Source organism: Bos indicus x Bos taurus, chromosome 19, assembly GCF_003369695.1.
Source record: "Bos indicus x Bos taurus breed Angus x Brahman F1 hybrid chromosome 19, Bos_hybrid_MaternalHap_v2.0, whole genome shotgun sequence".
Taxonomy (NCBI): domain Eukaryota; kingdom Metazoa; phylum Chordata; class Mammalia; order Artiodactyla; family Bovidae; genus Bos; species Bos indicus x Bos taurus.
This window is the reverse complement of record NC_040094.1, coordinates 10,181,375-10,207,980: the sequence shown is the minus strand read 5'-3', so window position 1 is coordinate 10,207,980 and position 26,606 is coordinate 10,181,375. Positions and strand designations below refer to the sequence as shown.

Below are 26,606 nucleotides of genomic sequence, written 5' to 3'. Positions count from 1 at the left end.
TGTTTTCTGCTCAAGTCTCTGGTATGGCCAAGGTATTCTCCTTAATGTCGGGGCCCCTAACACTGCCGCCCTTCCCTGCCTTTTCCTACTCCAGAGGTTCTTTGGATTCTCCAAACTCAGCCCCTAGGAGGGTCTTCAAGGTTAGTGCCAGCTGGGTCTTAGCAGCATTCCTCTGAAACATCTGGAGTGAAGTGTACGACAAGTTCCACGCCGCCCCATCCCCAGCCCAAAGCAGAAACAGCTTTTGCCCTCAGTGGTGCTTTCTTAGGAGAAGCAGCAAGTGCTGCCCACCCTGCAGGCTTCATAGGAAGATCGTGGGGTGGCTGGAGGCTGGGACTCTGGCCTCCCATTAGGCAGGGGTCAGGAACAGGCTGGGAAGTGGACAAAAATGGCTGGAAACCCTCCTTCTCGCCTGGGCCTCCCAGAACCCCTTGCTTGGCTCTTGAGCCCTTGTACGCAGCGCTGATATGTGACCTGACATGTGAGAGGGTTGCTTGGTGGAAGGGTTCATCGCTGCCGGGTGCCCCGGCCACCACTCCCAGCCAGAGAGCCAGCCATAGCCGGCAAAAGCATGAGCAGGAAACGGTTGCTCCAGGCGAGAAGGTAGCCTTGTGGTCTTCCCCAGGTTTCCTGGTCTCCGAGGTCAGAGGCCTGGGCTGGACTCCTGCGGAAGCAGCACAAGCAGACAAGTGAGGGACTTGCTGGATGTCCAGAAGCAGAGCTCTTTTAGGGTGTTGACGACTCGGCCGAGGCTAGGTGGATGCTTCCTAATTGCCCCCCAAAGCCCTGGGCCCTGGGAGTAGCTGTCGACCCAGAGGCTAGCATACTGGGGAGCCACTGGGAAAGCATGTCCTGTCCCTCGAGACGAGTTCTGTGTTTCCTGCTTAGAGGCCTGAAAGGACAGCCGAGTCCAGGGACGGATGTGAAGTTCTGAGCCAGCTCCGGCTGTTGGAGGAGACCCCCTTACCTGGGGAGGCCTCATCTGCCTCTCCAGGCAGATACATTCAGGCCGGGGATGTAGGAGCAGGGCACAAAGCCCTGGGGGCAGAGCTGGCCCTGAAGATGCCCCTTGGATCGGTGGTGATACCAGGGTTGTCACAGTTCGAGACAAGGAGTTGTGGCTCAGGGCCACGTGCTGTCTCTCAGTGAAAACACCTCAATTCTGCCCCCAGAACCTACCAGGACAGTGGAGAGACATGGGTGAAGGTTGTGGGGGATGAACAGGAGTGAGCGCCTGCTGTGTGTGAGGGAGTTTAACCACAGGGCAACATTATTTCATTCAATTCTCCAAAATCCCTGCAAAATAGATATGGTTCCCATCTTATAAAGGAAGAAACGTGTTCAGCAGTCAGATAAATTGCCTTGGTTTTAAGTGCACGGTAATTTTAAGTATCTAGGATTGGATTTGAACCCAGGTCAATGCCAAATCCAAATGAGGAGTCAAGTCTTAAACCACAAAGTTGGTGGGAAATCAGATTTATTAGTAGCTTGTTATGCCTTTGTTTTCTGGGATCCTCAAGCCTGAAAGAGCCAGGCTGAGACATTTGTCTCCTGGGTTAAAGGTGCCTCGAGCTCAAGCAAGTGGCCTCTCTCTCTCTGACCCAGCCTCCTGGTCTCAGATCCTATGAACTTGGAATCGATGAAGCTAAAAAGAATATTCTCTCATCAAGTCTTGAAATTCTAGTGCCTTTCTGCCCTGCCTCCAGGGCTGGTCCTTTTAGGGGAGGGTCATTTACCTGTCTCCATCTTGGGCTCTTCGGAACTCAAAACTTCGGTTCTCAAAAAGACAAGCCAGAAGAGGCCCCACTTGGGCCCCTGGCAAAAGAGGCTCTGTGATGGCCCCGATTCAGATGGCAGTTGTCCGGTGTCCCGTGCAGATCCAGGAACTTCCTTGCCAGACCCTCGTTTTTCAGAACCCGGCTAAGCTGTGCCAGATTCTGAGGCTGAAAGAGCCTGCAGAAGCACCTCCAAGCATTGTACCCTGTAGGGCAAAGGGCAGGAGCAGTTTCGTCTTCCCCCTGCGGATTCCCGTTGGCGTCTGCTCACCACGATTTGTCCTGATTTGTCCCAGGAGAGCTGTGTGGTCAGGCAATATTGGGCAGAACAAAATCCCTGCTGGCAGAAGAGGCCTTGAACTTTCCAAAGACCGAACCACTGCTCTCTGGTTTTCAATTTGAGCAGACAGCTGTGTTTCATGTGTACACTGAGGAGTATGTCCTAATGTAGGAAGCTGTTGTAAACCAACACTCACCACCACCATACGATCAGGGCATTAACTAGGCATAAGTGAGACAGTATCCAGAACATAAAGACTCCCAGATTTGTAGAATGACTGAATAAGTCAATGAACAAACCAAGGGATGAAGAGCATGGGTAAAATTTAGCTGCTTAGAAGATGACCGCCTGCTGCATAATTCCATTTATATGAAAGGTCCAGAATAGGCAAACATGTAAAGCTAGGTTACTAATTGTCAGGGATTGGGGTGGGGATGGGGAGTGACTATTATTACTGTTTCTTTTGTGAGTGATGAAAATGTTCTGATATTACATATGATATACAAGTTTATACTAAAATCACTGAATTATATACTTTATAGGGTAAATTTATGATATATTAATTATATCAATATAATTTAAAATTAAGTTTTAAATTAAAATTTTAATTAAAAAATATTTTTTACCCACTGAGAAACCAAAAAAGATAAGCCATGTTGATTTTTCAGCCATCAGGATCCCACACCAGGACCAAATCACATGATATGATGGGACCATCAAGATAGGAGATAGCTTTGCTATGACCCAAAGAGACGTCAGCCCAGCGCTGTCCACTGAATTACAACTCCGAAACACCATCCCCAAGCTGAACAAAGGAAAACCATATGATGTTTCCCATTAATAGGCACTGCTCTGTGAATATCCTCAGGATCCTCACACTTCTGAAGTGCTTTATAATCCTCATGTTATCAATGGGTATTTGCTGAGCTTGAGCAACTGTGACTTTTCCAAGGTCACCCCCACCATTCCATGGAGCTCAAACCAGGCCTTCCAACTCCAAATTTGGTATTGGACTTGGGGAGGGATTAGTGGAGACTGCAAGAGCTAGGATGAAACAGCTTAAAGGGAACAGGAACTCGCTGTGCGGTTAACTTGGGCAGCTAGCAATCTCAGATCTCCAGCAGGAGGCGCCACCACTCTGTCAGAGCACCAAAGTGGAGGGAAGGAAAGACAGGTTCTTAAGAGTCTGCTATGTGCCTGCCTGGTCCTGTGTTAGGTGCACTAGGAATTGCCCACCCTTTACTGTATACTGCCAAAGATTAGCAGAGGCAGATGGGGCTTCAGGTTGCATTTAGGCAGGAAATTAGGAGATGGGGAGAGGGAGAGAGAAGCAAGGCTCTGGCCAAAGCCTTCCCCTAACATTAAGTCAACAGAACACACTGGGCATAACAAACACCCTTCTCCAACAACAAGAGAGACAGCTCTACACACGGATATCACTGATGGTCAACACCAAAATCAGACTGATTATATTCTTTGCAGTCAGAGAAACTTGATGCAGTCAGCAAAAACAAGATCTGGAGCAGACTGTGGCCCAGATCATGAACTCCTTCTTGCAAAATTCAGGCTTAAATTGAAGAAAGTAGGGAAAACCACTAGGCCATTCAGATATGACCTAAATAAAATCCCCTATGATTGTATAGTGGAAATAATAAACAGATTCAAGGCATAAGATCTGGTAGACAGAATGCCTGAAGAACTACGGATGGAGGTTTGTAACATTGTACAGAAGACATGACCAAAACCATCTCACAGAAAAATTCAAGAAGGCAAAAGTTAGTTGTCTGAGGAGGCTTTACAAATAGCTGAGAAAAAAAGAGAAGTGAAAGGCAAGGGAGAAAGGGAAAGACATACCCAACTGAATGCAGTTCCAAAGAATAGCAAGGAGAGATAAGGAGGCCTTCTTAAATGAGCAATGCAAAGAAATAGAGGAAAATAATAGAATGAGAAAGACTAGAGATCTCTTCAAGAAAACTGGAGATACCAAGGGAACATTTCATTCAAGGATGAGCACAATAAAGGACAGAAATGGTAAGAACCTAACAGAAGCAGGAGAGATTAAGAAGAGGCGGCAAGAATACACAGAGGAACTATACAAAAAAAGTTCTTAATGATCAGAAAATCATGATGCTGTGGTCACTCACCTAAAGCCAGACATCCTGGAGTGTGAGGTTCAGTGGGCTTTAGGAAGCGTTACTATGAATAAAGCTAGTGTAGGTGATGAAATTCCAGTTGAGCTATTTAAAATCCTAAAAGATGATGATGTTAAAGTGTTACACTTAATAAGACAGCAAATTTGGAAAACTCAGCAGTGGCCACAGGATAGGACAGAATCCCAAGAAGGGCAATGCCAAAGAATGTTCAAACTACCATACAATTGCACTCATTTCACATGCTAGTAAGGTTATGCTCAAAATCCCTCGGCTTCAGCAGTATGTAAACTTAGAACATCCAGATAAACAAGTTCCATTCAGAAAAGGCAGAGGATTCAGAGACCAATTGTCATCATTAGTTGGATCACAGAGAAAGCAAGGGGTTTCTAGAAAAACATCTAATTTTGCTTCACTGACTATGTTAAAGCCTTTGTGCAGATAACAACAAATTGTGGAAAATTCTTAAAGAGATGGGACTACCAGACCACCTTACCTGTCTCCTGAGAAATCTCTATGCAGGTCAAAATCAACAGTTAGAACTGGACATGGCTCAAAAATGGGAAAGGAGTATGACAAGGCTGTGTATTGTCACTTGCTTATTTAACTTATATGCAGAGTATATCCTGCAAACTGCCAGTCTGGATGAATCACCGGCTGGAATCAAGATTGCCGGGAGAAACATCAAGAACCTCATATGTGCAGATGATACCACTCCTATGGCAGAAAGTAAAGAGGAACTAAAAAGTCTCTTGATGAGGGTGAAAGAGGAGAGAGAAAAGCTGGCTTAAAACACAACATTCAAAAAACTAAGATCATGGCATCTGGTCCCATCACTTCATAGCAAATAGAAGGGGGAAAAGTGGAAACAGTGACAGACTTTATTTTCTTGGGCTCCAAAATCACTGCAGATGGTGACTGCAGCCATGAAATTAAAAGATGCTTTCTTCTCAGAAGGAAAGCTATGACAAACCTAGACAGCATATTAAAAAGCAGAGACGTCACTTTGCCAACAAAGGTCCATTATAGTCGAGGCTATGGTTTTTCCAGTAGTCATGTATGGATGCAAGAGTTGAACCATAAGGAAGGCTGAGCACTGAAGAAATGATGCTTTGCAATTGTGGTGCTGGAGAAGACTTTTGAGAGTCCCTTGGACTGCAAGGAGATCCAGCTAGTCACTTCTAAAGGAATTCAACCCTGAATATTCAGTGGAAGGACTGATGTTGAAGCTGAAACTCCAATACTTTGGCCACCTGATGTGAAGAGCTGACTCATTGGAAAAGACCCTGAAGTTGGGAAAGATTGAAGGCAAAAGGAGAAGGGGAAGCAGAGGATGAGATGGTTAGATGACATCACTGACTCAATGGCCATGAATTTGAGCAAACTCTGGGAGATGATGAAGGACAGAGAAGCCGGACATGCTGCAGTCCATAGAGTCGCAATGAGTCAGACAGACTTGGTGACTGGACAACAACAATAACATGGTGGACTGAACAGGAGGAAGAAAGGAGAAATTTTGAACCTAATTCGAATTGTACTACTTCCTAGTTATGTGGGCTTGGGCCAATTACTAGATGTCTCTGAATTTATTTCCTCATCTATAAAAATGGCTCTCACAGCTGCTTTCAAGGTCATTGGGAGGATTGGAAGAGTTAATGTCCATTAAAGACCCTAGCAAAGTGCCTAAGTTTTCTTCTTTCCTGGGATAAAGTCTTTTTGTGTCCTTACCAAACAACTAAGGCAGGCTTACTTTTACTCCACTGGTTCTCTACTTCTCAGGCTCTTTGCCCTTCCCCACTCAGAGCCAAGATCCAGTTTCTGTATCCCTGGGACTTCCTCCTTGGATCTTGCCAGGGTGATGGGCAGGGGCAGTTCTTCCCTGCCTTTTAAAGCTACTGTGTTTTTTTGTTTTTTGTTTTTCCTACTTGGAAAATCCTGATGTGCTTGTTCAGCTCCTGTGTCCAACCTGTTGTGTCCCTAAAGCTAGAGACCCTGGTGAGAATGGAGAAGATGTGGCAGGACAACAAAAAGGAGGTCCCGGGGATGCTTTACTGCATCAGCCTCAGCACATCCTGTAGACAGTCCCAGTCAGAAAGGAGGCACCAGGGATCTTCCCTGACCCACCCTGCTTCCCACCACCATCACCAGCAGCCCAGCTCTGGGGCAGCCTGGGAGGAGGGGCCGGCAGCCCCCTCACCCGGAAGGCTGTGGTACCAGCTGCCGCTGCATGTTGGGCAGCCAGGTCCAGCCCAGTCCTTTTCACTTGCTGAAACAGCCAGTCCTGGAGCTCATCGCTAACCTAGAATCTTGAGGGTTCAGCTTGGTGGGGGTGGTGGCCATGAGGCCTCCAGGGATGGGGTCAATGCCACTGGGTGGCAGGGAATATGAGCACAGATTGGACCAGTCTCTTGGAAGCCCCAGAGCCATCACATGATGCCAAGCTAGCTCAGAGCTGGACAAGCCAGTCATTTGCATCTATCAAGTTTGTATCAGGAAACAGGGGCCTGGGTGGACACATAGGAATCTGGACCTGGCAGGGCAAGAAGTCTCTCATACTTCTTTGAGAAGAAGTGGAAGGCAAGCTCCTTTCAGGACCACAGCCACCCATCTCCTCCCCTTTTAGAAATCCTCTAATCCCGGAGGGGGTGGCAGACTCGTGACTGAAGGTCTTGGTGACACCTGCTTTATTTTCACAGTCCTGGGGGGGACGATCAGCAGAGGCCTGGCCTCCTGGCACTAAGCTGGGCTCCACCCCTACTCCCACCTGCCCCTGGGGAACCTGGTCACCATCATACACGATCTGCCAGCTGGCAAAGAAGGCAGAGCTGAGTGGGACTCGGGAGTTGGGTGCTGAGGCCTGGTACTGGCTGTCCAGGTGGAACATGAAGGGCTGGAGCGTGGTGTGGCTGCAGTGGAAGGCCAGGGTGAAGACACTGGCATGGTACGCCTGGGAGGGCCCCAGGGCTTTCCTGGACCTGTTCTCTCCCAGAAACAGGGTCAGAAAGTCCTGGTAGGTGAAGATCTGAAAGAAAATATGGAGGAGGAACGTTACTTTAGTGGCTGCCCACCTACTCCATTGTCTTTGGACAGATTTTTTTGCTTTTCTGAAGGGCTGCTCAGACACACTGATTCTTTCTTGGCATTATGTTAATTGTGACAGTGTTAATTTCCCATTGTCTGATGAGCGATACTGACGCCCAGAGGGGTTGGGTGACATGAACAGGGTCACAGAGCAAGTTAGTGGCAGAGTTGAGGGTACAGGTCGTAGCTCAGGAACACCCCCAATCACCCAGACCTAGTTGACTTGAGGCACATCTATCTGGTTTGTGCCTTCTCATGGCTCCTAAGGGATGCTGGGGCCCAGGGCCTCCTACCTGGACCATGGCCCCCACGATCTTCCGAGCCTCCTTGCACAGCTTGTCTCCGGTCCACCAGGGATTCAGGCATCTCAGCTCAGTCACCAGCCGAGTGTGCATGACTGCCAGTTTTGGGGTTTCAGTTGACTGGGTATCACCTTGAAAATCCCAAGTTCAGAGTCACCACAGTCCTTCCCAGAGAAATGTCTTTCTAGTCCCCAGACACTAAGTCTGGGGACTAGAAAGAGGCAGTGAGACTTAGTGACCTGCGCCAAATTCCTGGCCCCCACCGGACCTCCATCTCCTCAGTTGTGCTTCGAGGCTCCACTGACCCACACAACAGCCCGGAGGGGGAGGACAGCAGTGCCTAAGTCTCAGCTCCCTATGTTTCTAGAAGGGGTTTGTGTACCGTGGGCAAGCATGGGGCAGCTGCCAGTTTGGGGCAGAAAAACCTTTGCCTGATGATCCTGCTTGGCAGGATGATCAGAGCCACGGCTGGTGGGGATCCTGGGTGATTCTACAAGCCTTGCCTTTGAGACTGAGTCAACCTGTCCAGTGAGTTGCATCCCTCTGCAGGGTCTCTCCTGGGGGCTGGACTTCTTCTTAGCTTTGGGCTTGGTATCATACTGTTCTTCCCAGGGAGCCCCAGGGAAGGAGAAAGAAGGAGAGTTGGGCAGAGCCTGTTTCTGTAGCCAGACCTTCTCCTCGAGGCCAGGAAGGAAAGTGCTGTACTGAAGGTGGCCTTACACACGGTCATTTGCTGTTTTTGAGCTAAGCCCTTGTGTGTGGTCTTAATCAATCTACTCTTAAGCAGAGCAAGGAGCCTGCTGCTCTTAACAGGAACAAAGAAACATACAGTCCTTAGAAAGGGGGCTGGAGCCAACTCCCTATGAAGGAGGTGGTAGTGCAGAGTGGAAAGAGCCCAGACCTGGCCACTGCACTGACTCCAGTCCCCATGTGGACTCTGCCATTGGACACTCTGCTCTGGGGTGCATTAGTTATCTTTGCTGAGCTTCTCGTCTGCAAAACGAGGGTGATGCTAATGCTGCCTTTTCAGGGCTGCTATAAGGATGAGAGATGGCACATTCAAATATCTTAAATAAGCAGAAGTGATGGCCATCATGATGATAGAGAGCGGAGGACGGGGAAAGACCCCCAGGAAATTTTGGATTATGTATCTGGAAGAAGGTACCAAAGAAGGTACCTCCCTAGTGCAGGGAGGAAACTGGCTTCTAAGGAAATTTAACCTACAGTAGAAACAGTATTAGGTGGAAGTGAAAGCTGCTTTCAGGTAATTAAAGAGGCTATTACTGTGTGAAAGAGAGAGAGCTTCTTCTCTGGGGGTCTAGAAACTCAGTGAAGAGCAAGAGATGGACGCTGGATCAATATGAGGTGGGCTTTTGAAACAATCAGCACCACTCCAGATGGACTGTGTAGGGGATGAGGCCCTTATGGTACAGAGAGTCAAGCAACGATCTCTGGACACACACTTGTTTTGCAAAAGAACTCCTTCCGACATACTGATTCTGGGAACCACGCACAGATCTGTGTACCTAATATTGAGGTATGAAGTCATGTATCCCCTACGGAGTACCCTCTGGGCTTCCCCTCCTGGAACCTGGGACTGGCTCTTTCCTAGGGAGACAAGACTGTCCACTCCCGAGTCTGATGTGCCAGGAAGCAAGGGATGCATGCCGAGTGGTTCAGCGAAGAGGCAGGGTCATTGTGCAGGTTGTCAATGGGCAGCAGGGCCCAGCCATTGTCCTGGAAGTGGGTGCTGAGTGTGAGAAGCCCCAGGAAGTTGGTCTGGTTGCGGAGCTACATGACGAGGGCGACCTCATTGCCATACAACATGCTGGCGTCCACGAAGGAGGTGAGTCCATTGATCTGGTCGTGGACTTTGTTTTTGCTTTTGTGCCAAGTGGAAGAAGGAGATGCAGTCTTGCTGACTGGTGATGCCTGGGTCGTTGGGCGGGGTCTGAGGTGGAAGAGGAGTCACTTACACAGGGGCCCTTCATGAGCAAGCTCACCGCTCCAGATCATCCCCCACGTGCTTCAGAGCCTTGCTCAAAACTCCCTTCTTAGCTGCTCTACATATAGCACAGGAGCTCAGCTCCAGCCTCCATGACACCTACAGGAGTGGGATGAGGGCTCAGGAGGGAAAGGGCATATGTGTACATATAGATGATTCAGGTTGCTTTACGGCAGAAACTAACACAACATGCAAAGCAGCTATACTCCAATTGAAAACAAAAGCAAAAACTCTCTTATTCCAGGAAATCCTCCTTGACTCATCCAGACTCAGGCTGCTCATCAGGTTATCTGAGCATCCTTAGCAGTTGGTGCTGCAGAGTCATGAAAGGTTAGACATGGATGCGGCCTTAGATCCTGATGTTACAGACAGGGAAACTGAGACTCAGAGAGAGGAAGGACAACTCCGTGGGAGAGGAGGGAGTGGAAACTAGTTCTCTGACATGAAGGCTCGTGCTGCTTTCACTCTACTCCGCTCAGCAGACATCAGCCCCTTTCTGTGCTGCGTGCCTTGGAGGTCGTGAAGGTCAAGAAAACTCCAGACAGGCTGCAGGAAGCTGGCAGTTCACTGAACACAGACCTGCACATAGAGTAATGTAACTCTAAATTAAGGTGGTGTTTGCTGTGTTGGATTTAAAAGTCAGAAGTGCTAGTCGCTCAGTCAAGTCTGACTCTGTGATCCCATAGACTGTAGCTCGCCAGGCTCCTCTGTCCATGGGATTCTCCAGGCAAGAATGCTGGAGTGGGTTACCATGCCTTTTTCCAGGGGATCGTCCCGATCCAAGGATTGAGCCCAGGTCTCCTGCATTGCAGGCAGATTATTTACCATCTGAGCCAGCAGTGAAGCCAGTAACGGTATACTAGGAAGATAGGGGATGGCCCCCCAGAGAAGCCAGAGGAAGGAGCCAGCCAGGGGCCCTCACATGACACATTGCGAGAACAGTAGGGGTGAGTGAACATGTGCGTACGTGTGTGTGGGGTGGTGGCTCAGTGCCCAGCAGAGGCTTTGCTCCTTGGAGTCCATCATTTCTTCCCTAGTGTCCCACAGCATCCTTGCTCTCAGCATGAAGCAGAGCCCTGTCCTCCCAACTGGACCCAGGAATTTGCTGGAACTGCAGGGGCCTTGGCCCACCCCAGAGGGAGGGAAGGACAAGTGCTAAGAGACTTTAAAGGCTTCCAAAGCAGCAGCCCGGAGGCTTCCCCTGTCGGAATGCCACCCACAGCTCGACGCCAGTCTCAATTGCTTCCCGTTTCGTGAAACCTGCACTGAACCTCCGGGCAGGTTGCCCTACCCTCACCCCTCAAACACATACAGAACTAGGTGTATGTGTCAGACTGTGCATCTTGTTATTGTCTGAGACTCCAGCATCTCAGGCAGCTCCCTAAGGCAGGTGCTCTAGGCTTCCAGATGCCCAGCCCCAGCTCTTGGCCAGGGATGGAGCCTGGGAGACCACAGTACCTTGGTGGGGAAGCAGGAGGGCAGGTGGACACAGGTGCTCTCACAGTCGACACCCTCAGTGAAGGCTACTCTGGCTGGGGACTCAGGGGCGAAGTCCAAGTCACAGTCAATGAACTGGCCACACTGCATGAACTTAAGGGACTGGCTGTGGTCGGAGGTCAGCCTCTCACTGCAGAAGTGCATGATATGGTTGGAGACAGCCTGGACCTGGTGGGAGAGCAATCAGTGTGGGGCTGTGACCCCACACATGTCAGAGCCAACCCAGGACTCAGAGGGCGACAGGTTGCCCCCGCTGGAGTTAACACAGTCTCTCCTCCTCTCCCACCCTCCCCTCCCCTTTCCTGCTTTGTCCCACTTCCTATGTGGCTGTCATTCCTACAGAGATGCTCTCCAGCCTGGCTTCTGAGGATTCCAGGAGGAAAGAAAGGGGAACAGACCAGATTGGCTGACTCAGACCCCACCAGCTCCTCCAGAGAGATAAATGATAGATTGATTTATACAGACTAGTGGATAATTAGATAATAGGACTGATTGAGAGATGTAAGGATTGGTTGCTAGGTGATGGATGATAGAGAATTGGATAGATGGAATGAGCAATGGAAGAAAAATTGATAAATAGATGATGATGATGGATAGATGATAGATTGTGATATTGACATATGAATAGAAAATTGATAAATTGTTAAATGAGAAATAGGTCAATACATAGAGCTACATTAAGCTGTATTGCTCTTGAAGGTACTTTGACATGAATTCTTTCAGAAAAAACAGTACTATAATGGCTACTACTAATATCTTCCCGAGCCAGAGATCAAACTCGGGTCTCCTGCATTGCAGGTAGATTCTTTACTGTCTAGGCCACCAGGGAAACACAAGTGCTAATATATCACATCCTATAATGATGTTTGTATCAAGGGCTTTAATAGTCATAACAGAAATCTGGAGTGGGTTTTACAGCTGAGGAAACTGACTCAGCTGGAGTCCTTGCCCAGAGTTATCCGCCAGCCCATGGGAGAGCCTGGTTCAAGCCCTGTCTGGCCGACTCTGTCTGTGCTTCTGTTCTCCATGTTTAGAAGAGATGAAGTATCCTCCAGCCCCTCAGTCCTGACTCACAATGGGGAGGAGCAAGCTGTTGCCCATCTTGCTGGGGTCCAGCCGAAGGGGAGAGACAGCCTGTTCTCGTTCTCAGCTGGCAGCCAGCACGCCAGGGGCTGGTTGGAGACCCCCAGCCAGGGTCTCCTCCTGCAGCAGGGGGTGGGTTGGGGTCAGTAGGGTTGGGAAGGAGCGGCGGGCGGATCTGACCCCCTCCCAGGTCAAGTGCCACTCCAGCACCCACTCGTTGTTGCATCTCCCAGTGATGGTGCGATATTGGTTGCCGCACTTCTCAGCTTCTTCCTGGGGAGCGCAGTCACTGGCCTGGGACAGCAGCCGCAGCTGGGGTTCATTAGCACATCTCCGGGTGGGGTGGTGGGCAGGGTTCCAGCTTCTTCTTGAGCAGGTCTGTTCCATACCTCCCATCCCTTTCCTCTCTCCCCTTCCGACACCCCAAGGAGTGCATCCTGCACCCCACACCTTTCCCCGCCATCTGGCTTTCTTCCACTCCACAGTACCCATGACAGTGAAGGATCTGGATGCCTGGAGTTGTAACTTTTCTTCCAGCAGCCCCAAGGCCACATGAACGACTGTCCTGGTGGCTGCTACCGGTTGTTTGAAGAAGGACAGGAGGTCCGTGGGGCTGGCCGAGCCACTGAGAAGGTGCTGCTTGATGCTGCCCAGCAGAGGAGGAAGGGGGGCTGGAGGGAGGAAGCACACCACTGAGCAGAGCCCCAGCTGAGCAGTCAGGACAAACGGACAGAGGAGGGATGGAAGGGAAGCTCTCTACCACCATGGCATTGCCCCACACGATTGGTTGTGCTGAAGGCATGCTGTCCCCTCTTGGACTGGCCATAGCGACCCCAGCCCCTACCCTGTTTGCAGCTGTGGACCCAGTGCCCTGGGCCTGTCAGTGTTTGGAATGTTTGTAAACAGTGTTTGGAACGTAAGTAAACCGTGTCCTGTCCTGTCCTGGCTCAACTCCATGAATTCACACACCCTCTTCCACCCTGGAAAGGAGGACATGTCCCTTTCCCCACCAGATAGGATTTCCACCTTCTCCAGGTGACCATTTGAAGCTCCCAGGGTCTTGACCCCATTTAGGCCAGTTAGGTGAAGTGGCGCAGGGGGTTGGGGGCCACAGGGTGGTGACTTGGAGCCTTTGGGTGGGCACTAGGTGGGCCCCGTGACTATCTCTGGTGCAAGGCCGAGAGGCCAGGAGCTGTGCTGCCCGAGAGATATGAGAATGGGTGGTCCACTGAGCTTGGGGGCCAGGGTGGGACACTCCCCTGGGTGGACTGTTTGGGAAGCTTGGCTCCCTGTGAGGCACGTATGAGCTCCTCCCTCTATATGCGGAGTCCAGAACCCATTGCTGGGAATGGACCAGGTTCCTCACAGGCTCAGGGCCTGGCTATATAACCCAGGTGGGTTAATTTTGACTCTGTATTAAATCTTTTTCTGTGATTTTAACTTTTATTTTGCCACTTTTCTTATTAGAGACATACATAATGGCCTGCCTCAGGGAGCCCTGCCCCTGCCCCCCTTCGCCTGACCCTTGGGCTAGGGTGCCTTTGTTTGGCTCACAGCCAGATAGCCTGACCCTGCCCACCTGTGAAGGACTGTGACATTCTTTGTGAGTTCTCTGTGTGGGAAATAGCTCCACTTATCTGCTGCTTACCAGCTCATAAATTCACTTCTGGGGGGCTAGAATTGCAGATAGCTCTTGAGAAATTTGTATGCAGGTCAAGAAGCAACAGTTAGAACTGGACATGGAACAACAGACTGGTTCCAAATAGGAAAAGGAGTTCGTCAAGGCTGTATATTGTCACCCTGTTTATTTAACTTATATGCAGAGTACATCATGAGAAATGCTGGACTGGAAGAAACACAAACTGGAATCAAGATTGTCGGGAGAAATATTAATAACCTCAGATATGCAGATGACACCACCCTTATGGCAGAAAGTGAAGAGGAACTCAAAAGCCTCTTGATGAAAGTGAAAGTTGAGAGTGAAAAAGTTGGCTTAAAGCTCAACATTCAGAAAATAAAGATCATGGCATCCGGTCCCACCACTTCATGGGAAATAGATGGGGAAACAGTGGAAACAGTGTCAGACTTTATTTTGGGGGGCTCCAAAATCACTGCAGATGGTGACTGCAGCCATGAAATTAAAAGACGCTTACTCCTTGGAAGGAAAGTTATGACCAACCTAGATAGCATATTCAAAAGCAGAGACATTACTTTGACAACAAAGGTTCGTTCTAGTCAAGGCTATGGTTTTTCCTGTGGTCATGTATGGATGTGAGAGTTGGACTGTGAAGAAAGCTGAGCACTGAAGACTGGATGCTTTTGAACTGTGGTGTTGGAGAAGACTCTTGAGAGTCCCTTGGACTGCAAGGAGATCCAACCAGTCCATTCTGAAGGAGATCAGCCCTGGGATTTCTTTGGAAGGAATGATGCTGAAGCTGAAACTCCAGTACTTTGGCCACCTCATGCGAAGAGTTGACTCATTGGAAAAGACTCTGATGGTGGGAGGGATTGGGGGCAGGAGGAGAAGGGGACGACAGAGGATGAGATGGCTGGATGGCATCACTGACTCGATGGATGTGAGTCTGAGTGAACTCCGGGAGTTGGTGATGGACAGGGAGGCCTGGCGTGCTGGGATTCATGGGGTCGCGAAGAGTCGGACACGACTGAGTGACTGAACTGAACTGATGGCATTTTTGTTTATTGACATGACAGGAGATATTCCATTTCACACCACCCATGAAATGGCTATAAGGCAGTGAAACTAACACATCCCCCTGCCTGAGGTTTGCTAGTCTAGGAAATATTTGCAAGAATTAAATGGTCTTTTCACTTTGTTTCCTCACCGCCCCCCCACCTCTGATCCATAAAAGAACCTGGCATCCAGGTACCCACAAGCTGATTGTTTTGAGACATTAGTCTGCCATCTTCTTGGTCAGCCAGCTCTCTGAACAAAGTCATATTCCTTCCCTCAACACCTCATCTCCCAGACTTATTGGCTTACCCTGCGGCAAGCAGAGCAAGCGTGACTCGGTAACAGCTGGACCTCAGGGGTTAGGGAGTCATGTGGGAGAGCTCTTCTTGGGTAAGAAAAATGAGCAAAATGAGGGTCCAAGATGGAGCCACATGAGAAAAAGATTTGTAGTGAGACTCATCAAAAAGATCACTTGGGGTTGTCAGGCGAGTGTATTTTCCTCGGTTCTGTCTTGTCCGAACAAAAATTTGAAGCGACGGATGTTAGAGAACTCGGCGTGTCATAGCTCTAGGATGCACCATGTTATAGCTCTCAGGTCTCAGACAGACCGTGTTACAGCTCTTGGACAGATGAGTGTTACAGCTCCATGTTACAGCTCTATTTTATTAAGAAAATAGCAGGAAAATCCATCCCCTGCAAAGACTCAAAGAGAGGAGAGTGGGGGAGCGCACTGGCGCGTGGGAGAGGGAGAGAGAGACCCCCGGCCCTTTGGCTCCTCTTTTTATATGTTTTTTTTTTCTCCCCCCGGGCCTGCAGTATGTAAATTGGGCTAGCCAGGAGTGCTGTTTGTTCTACCTGTTCTCCGGTCCCTGACCTTCCTTTGTTTTATTTTTGCGGGCTTTTTCCTTCCTAGCCACCGCTATTCTGGACTTCTGTTTCCTATTCTAACTACCTAACAGGGTGACAGGGGATGAGACTGCCTGGACACTAGGAATAAGGGGGCTGTAGGAAGGGTCAGGAATGTCTGGGGACTGTGGCCCAGACCAGCCAGATCCCCACCTGCATTCCCTCCATCCCTCCCTGGTGACCATGGCCATATGAGGCCACGAGGGACTTCACCCCACTGGTCCCAGCATGCTGGCCCCTCTGGGACACCTCCTGGCCCTCCACGCAGTGTCTTCTAAGGAGACGGGCTCTCCCTGGACTTACGCAGTCTGGCTTCTGCCACCTCTCCTCTCCAGAGCCCCATCTCATCTCTTTGTTCCTCTGTCCTCTAACTACTCCTCCCACACCCCTGACTTCAGCTCCAGAGACAGGTCTCCTGCCACGACGGGTCTCAACACAAAGGCCCCTTTCCCTTTGTGCCTGGTGATTCCTGCTGACCTTCCAGTCCCCACCCACTGGCCATGACTTGGGCAGCCGGGTCTTCCTCATCCTAGCTCTTACAGCTCCTTTCCTAGAGCTTAGCATCGTTGTGACTATACTTGTATTTCAGTGCTTGAATCTGATTAGATCTGTGAGAGGCAGGCACACAGAGAAGACACATGCCTCTTGTGTTGCTCATTGTAGCCTCAGCACCTAACCCACTGCCTGGCAGGTCCTGAACAAGTATTTGTGGAAGGGACACATCTGTGACCTCGCCTGTCACAGCTCTCGGGTCAGGGGTGGATTTGTGCTGTGTATCTATTAAGACCTGGTGACTCGGGTCAGGGGTGTTGTGGCTCCTGGGCCAGGCCAGCCCTGGGGCAGTAGATGCTGTTGCAGGCCTGGCCCTGCCAGGCTGACCCCCAGATCCTTAACCATGAGGTAGCCTTCCCATCCTGGCATCTTTCAGCTGAGACTCCCAAGATCCTTTCTTCCTGCCCTCCTCTGGCCCTCTTGAAACCTCGAGATTCTACAACCACTTTCACAGGAACCATCTGCCAGGCTTGGTAGAACTGCTGGCCACAGGTCTGATTGGAGCTCTTTATCTGCTCAGCTCCAACGACCCCCGAGGAGACACTGTGGTGGCCAGGACTCAGGACCTGGTTCCAGGGATTCCTGGGAATGAGGCCCTTGGCTCTGTTATTATAACAGGAACACTGAGGTCTGCCGGGGGCCTGAGGGACTGTGGCTGCAGCTGCAGGCTGTGCTTGAGGCTGGGGCAAGCTGGGGTGTGCATGTGTGTGCCTGTGTATACATGTGTGCTCTAGAGCCGAGGACTCCCCTGAGAGAGGCAGCTCTGAATGTTCTGTTTTTAGTGAAACCAGGAAAAACTCACTGCGGGGCCTTGGCGAGCTGGCTTGGGAGCCCACCATGCCACCCCAGCTGCCTGACCTCTCTGATCAGCTGGCAATATCAGCAATGGGCAGGGATATTTAGGAGGCAGGAGCAGTCCTGGTGAGAACTAGAGATGTGCAGGTCCAGGCTAGGGGTGAGGGTCAACTGAGGGCCACTGCACCTTCCTTCTCCTCGCTTCTGCCCTGACCTCATGTGAGAGTTGTGCCTCGCCTCCTCCATCAGTCAGGAAACTCCCAAGGGCAGGGCCTGGGGCAGGAGAGGAGGGCCCTGGGCTTTCTCACCAGGCAGACCCTGCTGTGCATGAGCAACGTGAGGAGTGAGAAGGTTTGATCTCAGAGGCAGGCCGCAGTAAGCGGCAGCTTGCAGCAAGCAGCAGCGAGCAGTAGCTGGAAGCAAGGTCTTTGTTTCTGGGATTGGGAGTCCTAACCACTGGACCACAAGGGCCAGCAGTGAGGGCCTGAGTCCTTCATTCTTGCCTGCCTTGTCGAGAATGAATTCAGGCAAGGAGGCAGAAGGTAAAGAGTAAAGCAAAAAGTTTGTTGAAAAGATAAGTACATGTGGAAAGATGCACAGGCGAACTCAGAGAGAGTCGCACTCTTGGGAAGTTTAAGTCCTCTTTAAGGGGCCAGTCTTCCGGGTCTGTCTTCTTTGTGGCCAGTTGTATTGTTTTGACCCCATGACTAATTTGCCTCTGGGCCTCTCCTCTGGGTGCACACGCCCCCCTCAGTGGAGGTAGATCTCACAGAAAAGGCTTATGGGTGAGGGTAGCAAGACTTATTAAGGCCTGGCATCCCCTACCTGTTTGAATCCATGAAGACTTTTGAGCAAGCACAGTGTCTTCCTTGCCCCAAGGATGGGAAGTGTGTGACCTTTAATCTTTTAGAAGGGTTTAGTCCCACTCTTTTCCTGCCATAAAAGTGCCCAGTGTCCAGTTATTTACCCTATTCCTGTTGCTGGTTTTTGTATCAAGGTATAGATCTCAAAATATAGCAGGAGTCTAGTCATGAATTTGTAGTCTTGGAGCCTGTTTGTCTCTTGCTTCCAGAAATGTAAATGGGGGCCTGGAGCTGTCCTCACTCCAGGAGATGTGAACAGGAGGCCCGTTGTAAACACCATGCCTGGAGCCCATTTGTCTTATACCTCAGGTTCTGTGGGGCATAAGAGCCGGAGGGCACTGCCACTGGTAGGGTAACAGGCCCGGAGGTGGGGTTCCAGTAACAGGGACTGCAGCTGGTTCGGGGTGATCCACTGTTCTTGCTGTCCGCCAGCCCATTCTCTGTGAGTTCTCGCTGAGTTCTCGCAACACCACTGCGAGGCAGGTTTGGCCGCCTGAGACCTTAGCTTTATTGTTGGGGGAAAGAGTGGGAACAATCTTGGAGCCAGGAAGGGCTCTCCACCAGTGTCTGACTCTCCCAGCCTTTCTGCTCCCCCTGGTTCCCAAGGGTGTGGGTGAGACCTGATGAGATAGCCTCCTCACACAGGCTGGGAGGGGGCCTCAGGCTTGAGAAGGTCCCCCCAAGAGGGCCTGGAGGGGGCGCTGGCAGGCCGCCCTGGCTGCTCCCATTCCCATCCCCAACCCCCACCTCTAGGGTGGCCACTGTGCGTGGGATGAAAGCCAATCTGGGGCAAAGCGGGCAGGGGAGGCGTCCCGAGCCTGAGAGTGTTGGCTGCACAGCTGCCACCAGAAAGGGCCTGAGGCATCCATTTTTGCCTCCTGGCATCTCAATACTTCCGGAAAGAATGAATGCCTGAAAGCTGTAGGAATTTAGACACCCCATTGAATGCAATAGTCTCTGCCTGGGGCACTTATAATTTAGAAGGCTCAAAAATGCAAACAATGGCTTGAAAGACTGTAGAGGTTTTATCCCTGCCTGTCCTGCCCCACCCCAGTCACAGACTCCCCAGCTTCTGGTGTGGTTATGAGCTTGGGGGTCGGTGGTCCCAGTGTCTTGGCAGCACTGGAGGTGGCAGGTGTCAGCATCCAATGTCAAGGGCAGACAATCCGCTGGCCAGAGCCCTTTGTGCTAAGTGAGGCCTGCTCTCTCTCTCCTCTCTTCCCATCCTACACCCCTAATTCAGTCTTCTGTGATGGTCATGGAGAGAAATGAGACCCTTCTCTGCTCTTCCCTGTCCCTGGAGGGCACAAGTCTCATTAATGCAACATGACGACACCAGAGTGGGCTGCCCTGGGTCTGCCACTTGTACTGGGCTCTGGGCTAGGGCAGCTCTTCACTTCTTTGTGTCCATCTGGGCAGTGATGATGGAATCAGGCCTCACATCCAGCGTGGGCACAGGATTATCCCAGAAGAGATGGAGCCAGGTGCTCCCCCGACGCTTCTCCCAATTACTGAAGGCTGATTGGGCTGATGTATACTGTCTTCCAGGACTAATGAGGGGTTTACAGTACTGTTTATTTGTTTATGTTTTTGACCAAAATTTATGGAGAGTCTTCACAATCCAGGGCCTGCGCTGGTGGTAGGGTTATAGTAGTGAACAAAAACAGCCATCTAACAAAGGAGAACCGTGAAACAAACATGCCCTTGCAGGTCTGAGGAAGGAAAAAGCTCTAGGTAAATCCATATAAACGCAAAAGGGTCCTCCTACCCTTCAGTGTTAGGTGATTTGCCCAAGACGACAGAGGATGAGACGGTTGGATGGCATCACTGACTCGATGGACATGAGTTTGAGCAAGCTCCAGGAGTTGGTGATGGACAGGAAGGCCTGGCGTGCTTCAGTCCATGGAATCGCAAAGAGTCGGGCAAGACTGGGTGACTGAAATGAACAGCGGATTAGTGTAGGAACTTGAATTTGAATCCAAGTCAAGTTCTTAATCCACTCTACCAGGTTTGACCCTGTCACCATCCTCTGCCCAGAAACCAATATGGCCTATTTAAAATATAAATTTTATAGCGCCACCACCCCTTTCTACACACAAACCCTCCTAATACTTTCACTGCAGTTAGAATAAAATTCAAACTCTTTCATGATCTGGTTCCTATCCAATCAGTGGTAATTTAAAGGTGTGCCCACAAATTCTTTGACATTCCTCATTCAAAAAATGGAGTCTAATTTGCTTGTTCACTTCTGTCTAATAGAATGTATTGGAAGTGATGCTATGTGATTTCTAGGTTAGGTGTAAAAAGAATTGAGCTCCCACCTGGCTCTCTCTCTCTTGGGACACTTGTCCTTTGGAAGCTACCATGCTGTGATGGTAGCCCCAGGCCACATGAAGAGACGTCAGTAGCCTCACCTATGCATCCAGCCAACACCAACCTCAACAGCTAGACAATGTAAGAGAATGAAACTGCAAGCCATTCCGTCCCTGGCCTTGAGTCTTCCAGTTGAGGTTCAAGACTTCCAGAAGCAGAGAGGAGCTGTCTCCACCATGCCCTGTCAGAATTCCTGGCCCACAGACACTATGAGATAAAAACATTACTGTTTTTAGCTGCAGTGGTAGATAACTAACACAACACCTCAGACTTCGCCTCCTCCCAAGAGCCTCTCTGTTCATCACACTCCAGTTATGCTGACCTCTTTCTTTCTGCTTTGGGCACCAAGTTCATTCTTACCTCAGGACCTCTGCATTTGCTATTTCTGGAATACGTGCCCATCGCATGGACCTTTGTCTGACTGTTTCCTTCTCATTGTCCAGGTCTTTGCTCAAATATCCCCTCCTCAGAGAGTGCTTCCCTGACCACATTTTATAATGCTACCCATCCTACCAGCCACATTACCCCAAAGCATTTCCTTCAAAGCTTTTATTCCATGAAATTATCTTATTTACTTATTTGTCCTTTTATTGCTTATCTGTCCTTCATACTTCTTTCTTCCTCTTTCCAGCCCCTCCTGTCTGGTGTTGATGTGGGGAGGATGAGACAGGGAAACAATACATCCTTTCCTCATGACAGTTCCCAGTGAGAAGGAGCAGGTCTCCTGGTCGTTGTGGCTGCTCTGTCAGTTTGGTCTCAGCAAGGCAGCTGTGAGCAGTGGTGTGAAGTGAGATTAATTCCCAGCCCTGTAACTGGACCTGGGTAACCTGGATGAGAACCAGGAATGCTAGCCACCAGACCAACAACGGCTAGAGGCTAGAAGCTATTTTCCCTGGATCTTTGCCCCCAGGGAAATATGCATTTATCATGAAGGCAGAAACTGTCAATGGAGGTACAAGTTTATTATTAGAGACAGCACAACAACAAGTGGGAGAGCACACAGGGAAATGGTTCATTTAGTTAAGAGAAGCAAGGCAGAGGTGCACACCTAGAGAGAAAGGGTGTGGGCATCACCTCAGGGAGGAGGAGCACAGTAAAGAGGTGACTAAGTCATTTATACAAGTCAGTTCTTCCAGGTGTTTGTATTCCTGGTTCCAAATTGGTAAAGGAGTACGTCAAGGCTGTATAATGTCACCTTACTTATTTAGCTTCTATGCAGAGCATATCATGTGAAATACGGGGCTGGATGAAGAATAGGCTGGAATCAAGATTCCTGGGAGAAATATCAGTAACCTCAGATGTGCAGATGACACCACCCATATGGCATAAAGTGAAGAGGAACTAAAGAGCCTCTTAATGAGTGAAAGAAAGGTGAAAGAAGAGAGTGAAAAAGCTGGCTAAAAACTCAACATTCAGAAAACTAAGATCATGGCATCTGGTTCCATTACTTCATGGCAAATAGATGGGGAAACAATGAAAACAGTGAGAGACTTTACTTTCTTAGGCTCCAAAATCACTGCAGATGCTGACTGCAGCCATGAAATTAAAAGACTCTTGCTCCTTGGAAGAAAAGCAAATACAAATCTAAACAGCATATTAAAAAACAGAGACATTATTTTGCTAAAAAATGTCCATCTAGTCAAAGCTATGGTTTTTCCAGTAGTCACATATGGATGTAAGAGTTGGACCATAAAGAGAGCTGAGTGCTGAAGATTTGATGCTTTTGAACTGTAGTGTTGGAGAAGACTCTTGAGAGTCTCTTGGAACTGCAAGGAGATCCAACTAGTGAATCCTAAAGGAAGTCAGTCCTGAATATTCATTGGTAGGACTGATGCTGAAGCACCTGATGCAAAGAACTGACTCATTCGAAAAGACCCTGATGCTGGGAAAGATTGAAGGCAGGAGAAGGGAATGACGGAGGATAAGGTGGTTGGATGGTATCACCAACTCAATGGGCATGAGTTTGAGCAAGGTTCAGGAGTTGGTGATGGACAGGGAAACCTGGTGTGCTGCAGGCTGTGGGGTGGAAAGAGTTGAATTAAGCAGATGAACTGAACTGAATTCAGGCCAATTATCTGGCTTCTTTTCCCACATCTGATCCACTCTGGGACCCTCCCTTGGAGTGCACATGCACACCTCAGCCGAGGTGGATCTCAAAGTGAAGGCTTCTGGGAGAAGCAAGACTCATCATGGTCTGGTGTTATCCCCTGACTTCTAACCCACAAGGAGTCTTTCTGTGTGTGTGTAGTGTCTCCTTTGTCCCAAAAGAGGGAGGAAGCAGATCCCTTAATCGTTCACTCAAACAAGGTTTTCCCCTCTTTGTCCTTGCCACGGCTATTACCTTGACCATTGCCATGATTATTACCTTAAGGTGTATACAAGAGACAAATGCTGCCTATTATACCCTGTTTCTGTTGTTGCTTCCATTTTGGAGGGCAAACAGAAGGCTGATTGTAAATGCCTTAACTGGAGCCCACCTATCTCTTGTCTCAGAAAATGCTAACAGTTTTAAGTATCCAGCCTGAAGCCCACTCCTTTGTACCCCATGAGATGTAAACAGGAGGCCAGTTGTAAATGTCTAACCTGGAGCCCATCTATCTCCTACATGAAGTTCATGCTGCTGGTCAAACCAAAGGCCATGGGCCCATGTTCAGATTCTTGGGAGATCTTGGGGCACATTCTGTGTCATGGGAGACAGGCTCCAACTCAACTTTTTCCCTCACGCAAGCCTTCACCTGTTTTATTGACACTCTAGAAGAGTCCGAAAGTATATGTGATCACCTCTTTCAACCACTTAACACTCCTCTTCATAATACCCTTGGTCTTCCCTCTCTAAATCTAATTTACCCCCAGATTCTCAGGACCCCATCTGTTTCTCTCACACACACATGCGTGTGCGCACACACACACGTGTGCGTGCATGCACACATGCACCCACAAACACACAGGGTTTATGAGGAGTAGGGTGGTAGGAACAACCCATCTGACAGGAAGGACTATTTTAGTGCTGACATTATTTAGAGTTGCATGAACACGGTAATTATAACAAGCACCTTTAGTCAGTTTTATTGTTGTTTTTAAATTCAACAAGAAAACAGAAAACACTTTTGTCTTGCATGGGCACCCTCTGCCCTGTACTTGGTGTGTCCCAGTGTCCATGCAGTTAGAAGACATGGCCAGGGGTGGAGATCCAGGCAGGCAGGCGTCACATCATTGTCCCTGGGTGTCCAGGTGCCTCCTCCTGCCCTTAGCTCTCTCTCCATTCCAGCTCTCTCAGAAATTGCTGATGGTTCCTCGTGGGTCAGCCCCTGCCACTGCCACAGCCGCAGCCACCTGTCCTCTTAGAATGCCCTACTTCCTCAGGCTCCTGTCCTTCCTTTAATTGGTTCAGCCAAAACAAACTCAGGAACTTTCCCCAAAGACCTAGGGGGCAAAGAGAACAAAGTAGAACAGAAAGAGTAATTGTAGACAGTAAATACTTACCTGATGAATGAATAAAAACATGAATGTCTAGACATAACTAATGACACGTTTCTTGGATGGTGCCATGTCAGAGGTGTGTTGCTTGTTCCTTTCATGATAGCCATGCTTTGGGGGAGTTGGCACCCACAAGCTCCTTCTCAGGGGACAACCCTCACCCACAATCCCTGCTCAAGGGGTGGGCTTATGTCACATGACCCCTACATTCCTCAGCCACTTGGGATACATGGTCCAACCTCAACAAAAGACTTTGGAATTTGAATCCAGAGAGACTGAGCTAGCTGATTGTGAAAGCAGAAAGAAGAGTTCAGCTTTTTTGGGAGAGGCTCCTGTTTGAGCCATGTACAGGTGACTGCATAGGCAGGGAATGATGAATGGAGGGAGCGGGGAGGAGGACCAGCTGTGTCAGTCTTGACAGTTGTTTATGCCCATAATACCCGCCTTCACCTTATTTCAGTGAGAGCTTTACATCATTACAATAAACGGCTTCTTTTTATTTAAATTTGTTGGGTTCATAGCCCCTTGCAACTCTAACCATAAACTATTTCTTCTCTTCAGCTCTAATAACCTGACCCCAAAGCCCCAGTTTGATAATGGAGGAAAGACATGACAGGTGTGTAGTATGAAAGCCCAAGCAAAAAGGAAGCAAGGCACACACACCAGTGAATTGGGGGAAAAGGCTCAGATGGATATAGGAAGGCTAAACTGGCAGAAATCGTGTAGGGAGGGAGAGAGGGAAAAAGGAAGGGGAACAGGAGTGTATAGAGAGATAGATAATCAACAAACCTTCATAAAGCACTTTCTATGGATAAAGTAATGCATTAAGTCCCAAATGGATGCTGAAATATTTACAAATACAAATTAATGAATGAGGAAGTGAGTGGATCTTCCCATTCCTGTTGCAAAAAGTGTTGAGTCTGAAGATTGGGGTGGATGGGGTAATAGCTGTAGGTAGTCAGAGTCTTGCAGACATAGTGCTTGGTTGATGTCACTCTCTAATCTCAATATCACCCTTAGGCATGGTGCGTGGCCCCTCTGGAGTCCAGCCCTCACCCTCTCCACACCTCTCTCACTGCACTGAGGAATATCTGCCCTACTTCCAAAACACTACTCAACTGATAAAGAATAGTTTCAGAATACTAGCCATAAAAATAATCCTTACATGGGTTCTATGATTTATAAAATATACGTTACACATTTTTTATTTGAATCTTCAACAAAAGTGAGACTAATGAGACAGATATTGTTTTATGCTAGCTTGGTGAGGAAGAATTGGGGACTGCAAGAGAGACCAGGTGGGTCATTCCAGGTTACTAGTGTGTTACATAGTGGGTCACAGACTCCCGGTTTAGGGCTAAGTCTCCAAGTTGTGCGCTGTATCATTCTGAACAAAGAACAAAAGGGTTATTGGGCAAAGAGGTCAAAACGCAGAAAACAGGACTTCTCTTCTGGGGAAATGCTATCATCCTAAGAGGAGACTGTCCAAAAGAGAGAAAGGAGGGTGTGGCTTTCCAAGAGAACATATCTTATTGTCACAGGAATATTCAAATCAACCTTCACACAAAAATAATAAGGATATTATCCTTTTTCCTAAAAATCTGAGTTGCTTAATTTCAAAATTATAAAGTTCTAAGATGAACTTCACAACATTTCCAAAGCTATGAAGAGGCATACAGCAACTCTCTCTCTACCTTATTAATGGAAAAGAAAGCCAAAGTGACCCACCCGCTGTCACTCCTTTCTAGAAGCCAGCCGGCACCTCCCTAATCTCTTCACTGCTGCCTGCATCTCCTGGTTCCTCAGGGTGTAGATCATGGGGTTGAGCATGGGGGTCATGACAGTTTGGCTAACGGACACAGCCTTGTCCATGGAGAAGGAGGTGAAGGGCCGGGCATAGAGGTAAATGCTTGGAACAAAGACCATAGACACCACAACGATGTGGGTGGTGCAGGTGGAAGCTGCCTTCCTCCTCGCCTTCCCAGAGTAGGATCTCAGCATCACCAGGATGGCTGAGTAGGAGACCAGGAGGAGGAGGAACCAGATGAGGACCAGCACCCCACTGTTGGAAATGATAAGGAACTCCAGGAGGGAGATGTCAGTGCAGGCGAGTCTCAGCACTTGTGGAACATCACAGTAGAAGTTATCTAGGATGTTGGGGCCACAGAAAGGCAGTGGGAGCATCAGAGCCAGTTGGGAAATGGAATGAATGAAGCCTCCCACCCAGCTAGCCGCCACCAGCCCCACACAGACCTGAGTGTTCATGATGGTGACATAGTGAAGGGGCCGGGAAATGGCAACAAGGCGGTCATAGGCCATCACTGAGAGGAAGAAGACCATGGAACCTCCCAGAAAGTGGAAGAAAAAGATCTGGGCCATGCAGCCCTGGTAGGAGATGGTCTTCTTCTTAGACAGGAAGTCTGCAAGCATCTTCGGGGCAGTGACTGAGGAGAAACAGAGCTCTAACACAGCCAAGTTTCGGAGCAGAAAATACATGGGTGTTTGGAGCCGGGAATCAAAGGTCACTGTGACCATGATGAGGAGGTTTCCCATGAGAGTGGTGGTGTAGACTAGCAGGAACACCAGAAATAAGAAGAGCTGGAGCTCCTGAGTCTGGGAGAGCCCCAGGAAGACAAATTCTGACACCCATGTGAGGTTCCCTGATGCCATGGTGTCTTCTCCATACACCTAATGGAAACACACTAGACAGAGAGATGCATGAAATTGTTCCCTGTCCTTTTAGTGCTTTTATTGTCCAGGTCTAGATAATGGATG

The 26,606-nt window shown here is 49.2% G+C and overlaps 1 protein-coding gene and 1 pseudogene across 1 annotated transcript; both read right to left on the bottom strand.

Moving 5' to 3' along the window:
• Positions 1-70: 70 nt before the first annotated feature.
• LOC113877466 lies at positions 71-17,162 on the bottom strand (annotated as a pseudogene).
• An 8,403-nt stretch (positions 17,163-25,565) lies between these two features.
• On the bottom strand, positions 25,566-26,501 carry LOC113876975 (olfactory receptor 4D2-like). Its single transcript, XM_027516578.1, has one exon. The coding sequence runs from the start codon at positions 26,499-26,501 to the stop codon at positions 25,566-25,568; it is 936 nt and encodes a 311-aa protein (XP_027372379.1).
• Positions 26,502-26,606: the final 105 nt, after the last annotated feature.